This window comes from Thalassophryne amazonica, chromosome 8 (genome assembly GCF_902500255.1).
Source record: "Thalassophryne amazonica chromosome 8, fThaAma1.1, whole genome shotgun sequence".
In the NCBI taxonomy this organism is placed as follows: Eukaryota; Metazoa; Chordata; class Actinopteri; order Batrachoidiformes; family Batrachoididae; genus Thalassophryne; species Thalassophryne amazonica.
Window position 1 is genome coordinate 69038188 of NC_047110.1, and position 12318 is coordinate 69050505.

General features: G+C 39.7%; 1 protein-coding gene across 1 annotated transcript in view; it reads right to left on the reverse strand.

The window, feature by feature from the left end:
• The window catches only part of igf1ra (insulin-like growth factor 1a receptor), a 242427-nt gene that overhangs the window by 209182 nt on the left and 20927 nt on the right, over window positions 1-12318 (reverse strand). The window contains exon 2 of the mRNA XM_034176564.1: window positions 5085-5648. Within this exon, the coding sequence (XP_034032455.1) occupies window positions 5085-5648 (564 nt within the window). The remainder of the gene's footprint in view (window positions 1-5084; window positions 5649-12318) is intronic.

The following is a 12318-nucleotide window of genomic DNA, read 5'->3' on the forward strand; positions in this document are numbered from 1 at the left end:
GCACTTTCTTTTGTTATTTTTTGTATCACTGTTATGTATTAAATTCAGTTAGCCTTTGTACCGTGCTCTGCTTATTTCATACTGGGTCCTTCAAACGCTGGTCGGTTCTCCGAGCTGCGTCCGACACATAACAAACATTTTCCCACAACCATCGTTTTGCATCGATGGCAGCAGAGACGCCGGCACTATGCAGGAGTCAACATGTTTTCTTTTCCAAATCCGCAGAGTCAACGTTAACCTCATCTTCTTCACCAGGCATAAACATTTATCACCATACCTTTGACTCACATAACAAAAGTATTGCATATTACAGATATTCAGATTCCATAGCGTGTACAGAGTAAGGGCCCGGTCGCCATGGTCACACAGCACACAGCGATAGCTGAACGAAGGAAAGAAGTCATGAAATCACAAATCATCGAGAAAAGGTGCACAAATGATCCTGCACCTTTTCCATCACCAAAAAGCCTGTGAATCAAGAGCACATAAAGGAACAAAACAAAACCGAAACTAAAACAAACAAAAGAAAATCAAACCCTACATCAATCTTGACACTTCAAATGAAACCAAAATGTAACATTCACGATGACGTGACCGACAGCAAGTATGAGACTGAGTGCAGCCAGCCTTGTCTTCATGTCCACAGTACTTGCAGGGGTGGGATTTAGTTGTTTTGACAACAGGTAAGAGATGTTTGTCTCCACAGTAACAACGTGTGTGCACACGCAGGCCAGCCACAAATGGGTGTAACGTGCGTAGTTAAAGAACTTGATAAAACATTGTTACCGCTATTGTTTCTGTATGACGTTGCTTTTCATCCCAAACATGGGCGAGTCATCAGCGATACAAGGATGTTACGTTCAGCTCGTCTGAGTTTTGGTTATTGAGCCATTCAGAGTTCGTCAATGTTCTTGCAATATGTCAGACTTGGGAGGTTGGATGACAGTCAGACAGAACAAAGACATTATGGAAACTATGCAAGCGATGAGGAACCGTCAAGACAGACAGCAAAACCGAAAACAGACAAATTGAGGTTGCCATGGGTATTCGTTCACATTTTTCAACAGTTTAAAAATTTTGACGAAATGCCAACTGTAGGAACAAGGATTAAACGATGCCTCCAAAAGTCAACATGAGTCCACATTTCTTGTTTCTTTTGGGCTTTGGTGTCCATGTGATCAAGGCTTTAAGTACCACAGAATGGAATAGCCAAACAAATGACAACAAAAACCGAAAGTTAAGATTCCAAACCTTTTCAGCTCATGACCCCAATGTAAAATCAGCAATTTTTTGACGATCCAGTTGTTGGACTTACTGGCCATTCTTGTGCATTTGACAAATTTTTAAAAATTACAAACTAGTGCATGATGGGCCACTTTCGTCCACCATGCTGCTTTACACAAAATCAAAGGTTAATATGTTATTCTGGTTTCATGCAACATACGTAGTTCAAAGGGTATTTTTATGTTTCAGCTATGAATACGACGTACCATACCGGATATTTAGACTGGTGTACCAGTAAGATGGGTGTGCCCCCCTGGCACTAGGGACTATGTTTGGCGATTGCGCCTAGTTCTGAATAGCTTTCTCTACCAACATTCTTCATAGTGCACTACTAAATTTGAAGTGCTTATTATCAGTCTAAAACAGCTAATCCAGCCATGTAATGGCATAAATATTTTAGGCAGAAATATTAAACCAACAGTAGTCATGAAATGTCCAACCTGCTTCAGATTTACCTCCACTAGACCAAATAGGGACCAGCATCCACTCTGACAAACACTCCCAAACAGGTTCAAGTCATTCACACCCTTGCAAATAACCATCTCCACTCTTTATTTAAACAGGCAATGTTGTTTAAATGATCAATATAAGTAGCAGCATTAGTCATCGTTCTTCTTGACTTCATGCATCAATGAATCATTAAAAACTTCATTTGAACACAGTGAGTGTGGGTAGGCATGCAGGATGCCATCCAAGAAGGTGGATATGAGTCTGAATGCCTAAATAGTTTCCACACATTAAGTACAATCTGAGCATCTGCTGAGGATCACAACAAAGCAGCAAAACAATGGAAGGCCAAGGGCGTTCCATTAAATCCTATTTATTAGAATCTGCTTTCAATGACTTGCATCAGTCCTTCTTGCTAAAACTTGAAGAGGCAACGTGACAAATCAAACAGAGGCGTCAAACAGCAAAAATGATCTTACGTGAAACAAGCAGGTCCAGAAATATTTGAAAAATTTTTTAGATATATTTGTAAGATATGACCCTCATCTGAACTGTTTTTCAAAATGTGTGACCCTACCACAGGACCCGAGTTAAACAAGAACGACCCTCCTTCAGATTTTTCAGTATCCCACTTTTTATGTATTGCAAAAAGTCCAGAAGGCAAATATTTAACTGAGTTGGTCCAGACAGGTAGACTAACTCATTTCTTGGCAGAGAAGCTTTAACCTCAACTGAGGATGCCTTTCTAATAACTGGCACTCCATATTACAGTCATCGTTCACTCCACAAATAGCCTGATCTAAAGATGCGGTCTCTACAACGAACACAGTGGAAATGTTTTCACTGGCCAGTGGATAATGCTGCAGCTTGACAAAGATGAATGAAACTCACAGCAGAAAGTTGAGGATTTGTTTAGTAGTGAAGAAATGCATGATTTCACAATGCCTGAATGACTGAAACCATGGACCCTGCATGGACAAACCCTCCATGATGACACCCTTAGATTTTCTGAAGAGTGGTTTTGAAACTCAAATGGGTCAGTTCCAAGTATCATTATCTTGACAATGTCTAAATCCACTTAACTCTCAGCCAACCCATGAATGGGCAAAGAGGTGGCGCATGGGCATGACTGGTCTGACCTAGGTAGGAGAAATGAAGCCCAAACACACCCTACCTCTCACAGTTAACAAACAAGCTTAGCTAGGCTAACTTTGGTTTGGGTGTTAAGCTAACGCATATTTTTGAGGACTTGGTGGTGGGTGGCTTGGGTGCAGGTTTTAAAAATGATGACTGGCACCACTGCACCATCAGTGGCCCTAGTGTCAAGCTAGCTGCTAATTACAATTGAATAGGTAAGGATTAAACAACTGGAAGCCATGCATTATATGGTTTGAATACACGACGCGGAGTCTAAAACACCACGACGCGAAGTGCGTTCAAACCGTATAATGCATGGCTTCGAGTTGTTTAATCCGCTTATACCATGGTCCCACACAGTGAGCTAACACACAAATATTTATTTAAGTTAACAGAACTTGATAAAAATGCATAAGTATTTGGGACTATTTTATGCCATTCTCAAGACATTTTCATCCTTGGCAACCATTCTCTTTTTCTTTCACGTCTTCAATCTTGTCCAGTTCGTCCGATGTTAAATCTTTATGCCGTTGCTTTTGCTGTTCTTCTCGTTTGCTCTCCTCCTCTTCCCATTCCTCAAATGGTTTATTTTGGCCAAAAATATTAAAATTCACTTGGAAATCCATGTTTTATCACGTTTCTGTCATTCACCTGTCAAAACACAGCTGATCTGTGCCAACTGATTTGCGCGTTGCTATGGTGACGACCAGAGCGGAGTGATATTACAGTGACTTAACTCGCCGAACTATGTATGCATATACATGAAAATAATGCATGCCAGTTAGACATGGAATTCTCACTGACCATGGTATAATATACAAATAATGAATGTTTATGAGTTCAATGGTATGAATATTCCATGAGGTGAAAGATGGAATGCTCCATTCAACGAGGCAAAGCTGAGTTGAATGGTACATTCCAGCTTTCACCGAATTAAATATTTGTTCCATTGAAAGAATGGAAAAACATACATTATTTGATTTATATAACAGCTAAAATAGTTGCTTGTCATTTGATATTATACTAATTTATAAACATAGTAAAGGGACTTACATTTTGTTGTGGTGCTTTGACATCACCAGTCCAACACAAACTTAGTCAGCTTGGCAAAACAGTTAGTCTGTGATACCCCCCGCCAAAAAAAAGACTTTGTGCACGTCAGTCCAGCGAAAAATCGTGTCAGAAATTACTCCAGCTTTTCATCCCAACAGCTCTTCATGCCTCCAGACAGCTTCTGGCATAGTGGATTTGTTTTGTTTTTGGGTTTTTTTGTATGTGTGTGTGTTAGAAGAATTAGCACAATCAATTAGCTTGTTTCAGCAAAACGAACTCCGCCATGTTGCTAAACACCGCCCCCATATTGTGTGGATGGGCGGGGTTCGCAGCGTGCAATGGTACAAAATGTATGGAACCAAATTTGCACGGTAAATGGAACACAACACAAATGGGACGAATAATCCATGTCATGTGACATACAAAGCACCAATCAAATGACAAGGATCCACTCAGCTGTTATATAAAACAGAATAGGATGCTCTTTTTAAGTGCATAAGTGAATTTAAAAAAGTATAAATAGTTGTCAGTATAAACACAGGTCAGTGCAATGAAAATCTATATGTACAAACATAAAAAAACAGTATAAGAATACAAGATGATTAGTGCAAGCCTTGGGCTAACAGGCAAATTTGATAACAATAACATTTCACTCAAAGGAAAGACAAGAATACTGACTTCTCTGATGGTCCGTTAACCACACACCAAGTGATGTTATCTTAGATATTTGTAATAATATGCTCAGAAGAGACAAACATGGTCGAGACCACAGCAGCTAGCAGCCACAGCTAACAGGGTCCTGACTCTGACACACAGCTGTCATTCATATAGTGACCATTCTCCTAATTATTCATAACTTTATGTCTTAAAAGAGGTTAAATTGATGAATTATATAAAACCTTACCCCAACCACATCCCTCACCCTCTGTACAGTTGTTATAAACAGGAAAACTAGCTATAGATGCCAAAACTGCTTTGTCGTACCAGGCTGTAAACACGCTTATTTCGACTGTAAAGTTAAGTTCACTTGACTGAAGCTCATTTGCCAAGCTTAAAGTCACATGTGAATTTACTGTACCGCACAAAATATTTCGGAAATGCCATTAAAATACAATTTAGCATGAATTCTTTGAAACACAAATAGTAAGTGTAAAGCAGGTTACCTTTCTGACACTGGTGGGACGTCCAGCAGCGGTAATCATAGTTATCATTGATGGCTGTCCGTTGGCAGAGAGGGTTATCTCCAATAATGCCTGGGCAGACGTTGTCACACTCCTTTGCTTTCTTATTTCCACTGATAGTGTTGATGAGTTCCGCATTCATGATAAGAGACCAGTCCACAGAGTCCAGGTAACAGAGCTCGGGGTTCTTCTCAATCCGGATGGCTCCACGGGTGATGTTTCTCAGATTGTACAGACCAATGTCCTTCAAGCTGGTCATCTCATAGATCACTAGGGCATAGTTGTAGAAGAGATTTCGTCCTCGAATCACACTCAGATTGGGGAAGAGCACACTGAGGCTGTCCAAGCCCGAGACACGAAACAGCAGCAGGAAGTCGGTAATGACGGTGAGCTTTGGGAAGCTGAGGGAGCGGAAAGCCTCCTGGTTGATGTTGTTGGTCTTGTCAAAGATAAGAAGGATCTGTAGGTAGCCTTCTACCACTGTGCAGTTTTCCAGCCGCTTGAACTCACTGATGTCATTTCGGATATCAATGTTCGGACCACAGACTGGAAAATGGACAGAGAGAGACACAGAAGCATGAGAATGCATCATCACTCATTCATCATCACTATTTGTCATGAGCTTGTTATGTTGTTGTGTGTGGCTTACAGAAAATGGCATATAAGCCAAAATGTAACCATTACTGGTTTACTTAATAAAATGTGGCAATGACCTTTACATTGTGTCAAGATTTAAACAATTCCTGTTTTTCATGAGTGAATATGTAAAAAGTAATCATGTAAATACAAAAGTATTATTTACAGTGTTGCCACAGTTACTTTAAAAAGTTACTTTATTAGTTACATATACAGTTACTTCATTAGCAGGTGTGGACAACTTGTCAGTAGCTACTCAATGTAACTAATAAAGTAATTAGTAATCTAACTTGGTTATTTTTAAGACTCAGCGAAGTAACTATTACGTACTTTGCTGAGTACTCAATCTTAAGAATAACCAAGTCAGATTACTAGTTAAGGCGCCCTGACACTTGCACGACTTTGATGCATGCACTTGCACCCACATCGCTGTGACGATCTCAGCTGGACACCATGCTTTGTTCCACCGGCTGCCACGCGCTGTGCACTGGACACTGCATATATAAAATAATTATTTTGTGGTGGATTTATAATTTTCTCTACGAGTTAGCTGTTGAAAATGGCTCTATTCGCTTCCTGAATCACAGAGGACCGTTCCAGCAGCAGCTGTGTGCATGCGCGCACAGCTGAACGAGACGGGGAAAGCATTTGGAGCCCTCTAAAAAGGTAATTATTTGTCATCTTTACATTGTCATGGCTTGGTAAAACAGTTGCATGTTCTTTCCTTCTTGTGCGCAGTTGTAAAAGTACATTTATGATAGATTTAATATTTCGTTATAATCTTTCAGCTGCGCTCTGATGCAGTGCACTGACGCAACCACTCACACTGTTCACTTCTTCTTTACTCGACTTGACGAGCTGCACGCAGTGTTGGTGAGTAGCAATTTGCGCAATTGCACGCACCGGCACTCCTCTCACGTTCAGTCTACACCAGTTAAAGACGAGTGTAGTCTCCTGCACGACACAGGGCATGAAAGTGCGTGCAAGTGTCAGCGGGCCTTTACCTTATTAGTTACATTCAGCAGCTGCCCGACAGCTGCTAATAAAGTAATTGTACAAAGTTACTAATGAAGTAAGTATTTAAAGTAACTAAAAAAGTAGCTAATAAAGTAACTTTTCAAAGTAACTGACAACACTAATTATTTATGAAAGAGACATTTAAGGTAGAATCAAACATTGTTTGTCTGGTTTTGTATTGTAACTACAAGAAGGTCATCACAACAAGAGCAATAGGTTAATTCTACAACAACTTGGTGCTCTTCAATAAAATTCACGGAAAAACATATCTTGCCTACATATTAGGATTTGTATTTGACACTTTTGCATTATTTTGTTTGTTTTGTATTGTTAGTATGGCCAGAGCAGATGGTCACCCCTTTGAGGCTGGTCTGCTTGACATTTCTTCTTATAATCAAAAAATGCCTGTGTTTGCTCAGAGGTGGGTAAGGAATAAACTCGGCATCAGTACAGTCCAAAAAGAGTTTGAAGATATTGAATATCCGCAAAACATCAATATCACGCATCTGTACTTGAAAGAGACATTCATGAAGTAATACAGAACAGCAAACACTTTTACTCCTAAGTCTGTTTTCTAATGTAAGCATTTTACCAGATTTTATTTTTCAGTTTAAACTGCTCTAAAGCCCTTCATCTGTAATTCATTCAAAACAGATTCTCAAAATGGTTATTATTCAACTTCACTGATAAACCCGTTACAATACTGTGCACAACACTTTACACTGAAAATAACACTTAGAATGTTTGAAAAAGAAATATCAGTGAGATGATTTTAATGGTGAACCAAAATAAATTAAATGAAAAGCAAGAAAGGTTTTTGTTCGTTTTTTACTTTTATAGTTGAGAAAATGGGTGCCAGTTAATAGTGTGTAGACTTTGTAGGCTACTTTCATATGTTGACTGAACATCTAAATTATCAATCACTTATCTGAGATCGGGGCCACAGCTCCAGCAGGGGACCCAAACCTTCCCTTTCCTGGGCCACATTGACCTCTAACTGGGGGATCCAGGGGTGTTCCCAGGCCAGTGTGGAGATATAATCTCACCACCGATTTCTGAGTCATCCCAGGGGTCTCATCCCAGCTGGACGTGCCTGGAACACCTCCCTAGGGAGGCGCCCAGGGGGCATCCTTACCACATGCCCAAACCACCTCAGCTGGCTCCTTTCAATGCGAAGCAGCAGCGGCTCTACTCCGAGCTCCTCACGGATGACTGAGCTTCTCACCTTATCTCTAAGGGAGACACACCAGCCACCCTCCTGAGGAAACCCATCTCAGCCGATTGTACCCACAATCTAGTTGTTTCGGTCATGACCCAACCCTCATGACCATAGGTGAGAGTAGGAATGAAGACTGAGCAGTAGAGCAAGAACTTTACCTTTGGGCTCAGCTCCCTTTTCGTCAGTACGACAGAGCGAATGCAATACTGCCCCTGCTGCACCGATTCCCCGGCCAATCTCACGCTTCATTGTCCCCTCACTCGTGAACAAGACCCTGAGGTACTTGAACTGCTTCTCTTGGCGCAACTAAGGTAATTTAAGTAACTGAAAAACAAGCTTGTAAACAACTCTCTGGTTCTAATTTATTGAATATGAGGAGTTGACGACTGTATTTATTTTCATTTCATTGTAAACTGGGTTTTATTGATTTTGAACTGCTTGTTAAGGCTGCTGCTGCTTCTTCTTCTCTTAGCTGTTTCTTTTGGAGTAATCATAGCAGATCATCTGTCTGCATGAAACTTTTTGTGATGGGAAATTTGCAATATTTTCTGATAATTTTTTAAAACAAATAAAACAATAATCATCATCAATTTCCAAAATGATCATTCATATAACATTAGTTCTAGTCCTATTAATCAACTCTGTACTGGAAATTAAAAAAAAAAAAAATGTAGTTACGCCAACAGTGCATATGGATTAGTAATTTCATTAAATGTGGCAAACGATGTAAATGGTATTTTAATGAAAAGGCCACTTCTTTGCCAGCATTGTGTAATAAATACACAGAGCTATACAAAATATTTCAATGCTAAAGCCATTTATTAACTGTACACTGTGTACAAGAGATTAATGTCTGTCTGCTTAGGTGTATTTTTTCTGAGTGAAATGTCATCCTGCATCTCCACAGATGGAGATTTTATTATAAAAAGGGAATTCTTCAGTACTGAAGTGACTCTCAAAATTAATTTAATGGTAACACTTTACAACAAGAGCACAATATTTATCAATAATTAATGTAGCAATAAGCATTAACAGTGTTTGGTAATCATTTATTAATGGTGTGTAGTATCTTTATGAATTATTAATTAATGTATAAATTAATACCTTTTATACCACGGTCAGTGAGAATTCCATGTCTAACTGGCGTGCATTATTTTCGTGTATACGCACATGTAGTTTGGCGAGTTAAGTCACTGTACTATCACTCCGCTTCGTGTCGTGGTGTTTTAGACGCCACGTCGTGCATTCAATAATATAATATAATGCACGGCTTCTCGTTTAATCCTTACATATATGATGAACACAATACATAATTACAAAACAGTTCACTCTTAAGTTACTGTTATTTAATGGTTACTCCTGCTTTAACTAATATGAACGTCTTAATTAATTAGTATTAACATAGTTACCACTTAATTAACTGCACATTACTGCTTATTACTACATTAATGCATGCCAGTTCATGTATTTGTGTATTTATACACCTTCTTTCTTCATTACATCAGATGTAAAACATGCATTTATCAATAAAAATTAGAACTGTCACCTCAGATAACTCCACTGAATAAACGCCTTATCATCAGCATAACGGCAAACAGCAACTGAATTCACAACGCCTTCAGCGTCTTCCAACACCACATAGTCATTAACTTTAGTGATAGCTTTATCAGCACACTGTCTCTTAGTTATTTTATACAACAAAAAAGTAATAAATAATAATCTTGGAATGAATAGTGCCCATAACAACAGATACAAATGAAGAAGCTTGCTTACAACATTCCAAGTTATAGAGTTATGAAAGAGTAAATGATTCATGTGATCACAGACATGGAGAATAGTATTGTCTAAAAGAACATTCAATCATCACCAGAGGCACAGCCTTGAAATCTGAGCTCCTTGGTTAAACATGTACATTCTGGATGTCACGTTGACTCAGTGGTTCGCACTTTTGCCTCACAGCAAGAAGCTCTGGGGTTTGATTCGACCCCTGCCCAGTTCCTTCCTATGTGGAGTTTGCATGTTCTCCCAATGTCTGTGTGAGTTTCTGTCCACTATTTTGCTGTTTCTCAAACTATTCAGACAAAAATAGACTCGCTGTAGGATGAACGGGCTGTATTTGCCCCTGTTTCTGCATGTTTTGCTTTACGAAATTTGGAACGGAAATGATTACTTCACGAGAAAATAGTATTTGCTTTCTCCAATTGACACCAATGCCCTGGGCTCTGCTGGTGAGCCATCGAGTTGCATGGCTTCTTTGTTTCATTGAGAATTTTCTCCTCCAGCAGTTGCACAGAAGGAGGAGGGGTGGAGCCACTCAAATACAAAGACTAATTTGTTTGTTAGTAAAGAGACACTCTCGGCTTCACTTCCTGATGAGGGGCATTAATAAAATCAGAGGGCGCCTGGACAGATAATGGAGGGGGAGCAAAGAGATTCTGCCGGGACAGACAGGTCAGGTTTCCACCGAATGCGGCTCTCGAAGAAATGAACGAAAAGTACAGGAAAAGAAAGAAACCAAAAAGCAAACCAAGAAAGAAACAAAAAGGAAACAAAGAAAAAGCATTCCTCTTTGAGACGCCTTTGTTATACTCATTGGCATGATAAGTACTCGGAATTCCAATCATTTCCTCGGAAAAGGATTGAGGAGGATATTGCCTCAGACTTAAGCCTCCAGGCTTCTCCAAGTCTTTCCAGTCAAATCGTTTGTTGTGACGACAATAGTGCCTAAATAAGGTTTATTTTTCAAGCCTAATTTACCATTACTGAGAGAACACAAGGTGGGGAAAAAAAGCCCCTGAAGCACTGACAACAATGACCTGCGGGTGATGTGGATATTTCCTTGCCGTGTCCTCTGAGAGAGATAAACCTCTCGAAGTGTCTGTTTGCTTTTCACGCTGCTGAGTAAACACACATATCTCAGCAGTGTAACACAATCCATCAGCTCGTGTTTACGACTGATAAACCTTGCCCTGGCCCTCCGCGGGAATGTCATCACACAAACATATTCGCAAGTACGCCAGAACACGTGCACACGCACGCTGCCAACCATGAACCTGAGTGAGTCTAAACAAACTAGTCCAAGGCTAATGCAAAGTGTTTGATTTAAATTTGCATTCAGTAAACACTGTCGGGGACAGGCATCACCTGACATGTTTACTTTTTGGGGCTGATTATTAAAAACCATAGGAACTGGTAACCAATATTTGTATCCAACATATATTTAAAGTGAATTAAAAACTTGTGTGGTGATACTGTTCATTGATGAAAGAGAACTGTATATTTTGTCGACTTAGAAAATTGACAACAAATGCTTTTTGCATTAGTTATCAAGCTAATGTCAGAGCAGGGGTGATGGCCAAGTGGTTAGTGCACTTGGTTTCACTGTAGAAGGTTCCCGGTTCAAATCCCACCCCTGCCACACTTCTCCATGTAATGTGGAGTTGCGTCAGGAAGGGCATCCGATGTAAAACCTGTGCCATTTCAATTCCACCTTGGATTTGTTGTGGCGACCCTGAGGGACTTACTATCGACCTAATGTCAGTTAAATTGTAACTTGAGACAGAATTAGATATTAGATCCTCTGAAAGTAAGAAAGTATAGTGACTTCATGAATCAACTACAGTATCTTTTAGCATGAACCACATACCTGAAATTAGTCATTTGTGTTTTTGTCATTACCCATAATGCAAAGTGGCATAGCACTACCGACCATCCACACAAAATCATTGGACAAGTTCCAGTTTGTGTTTTCTCCTAACGTTGATTCAAATTTCACACTAATATAAATATAATAAGACAGTAAAGACAATAAACCCAATCTGCAACTGATTTCCAGTACGAGTTACAGTATACGTGCACTTTAGTCACTGCACAGTCATATCCCATCACACCTGTCACCTCAACTAGCCCTAATCCCCAACATTATGGTAGTCATCTGTCCAGCAGTGTGGTGGGTCACTTCCCGCCAGTCAGTGGGTTTCAAAAACCGTAATGTTGCACTCCCCCATCAGAACAACTCTCACACAAAGTCTCTCAAATGGAGGGTGGAGAGGGCAGGGGGGTAACAAGGGTGATGTTTACCGAGACACAACATAACCTGATTACAGCATATGATGAAATATCACACAATTTACAGTCATTTGATTCAAACAACATATTTCCAAGTTTACATGATAAAGGCTGAACATCAGAAAGGACTTGTGGAGTCTTTGTTGTACCACAAAATTAGGAGTGAAACAGGAGAATGAGAATTTATTTTTTAAAACCTGCAATGTATGTCTTAATTACATTTTTAAACTGTCACTTAAAAACCTTTTTGCAGTCATGACTACAAAGCATCCCCGC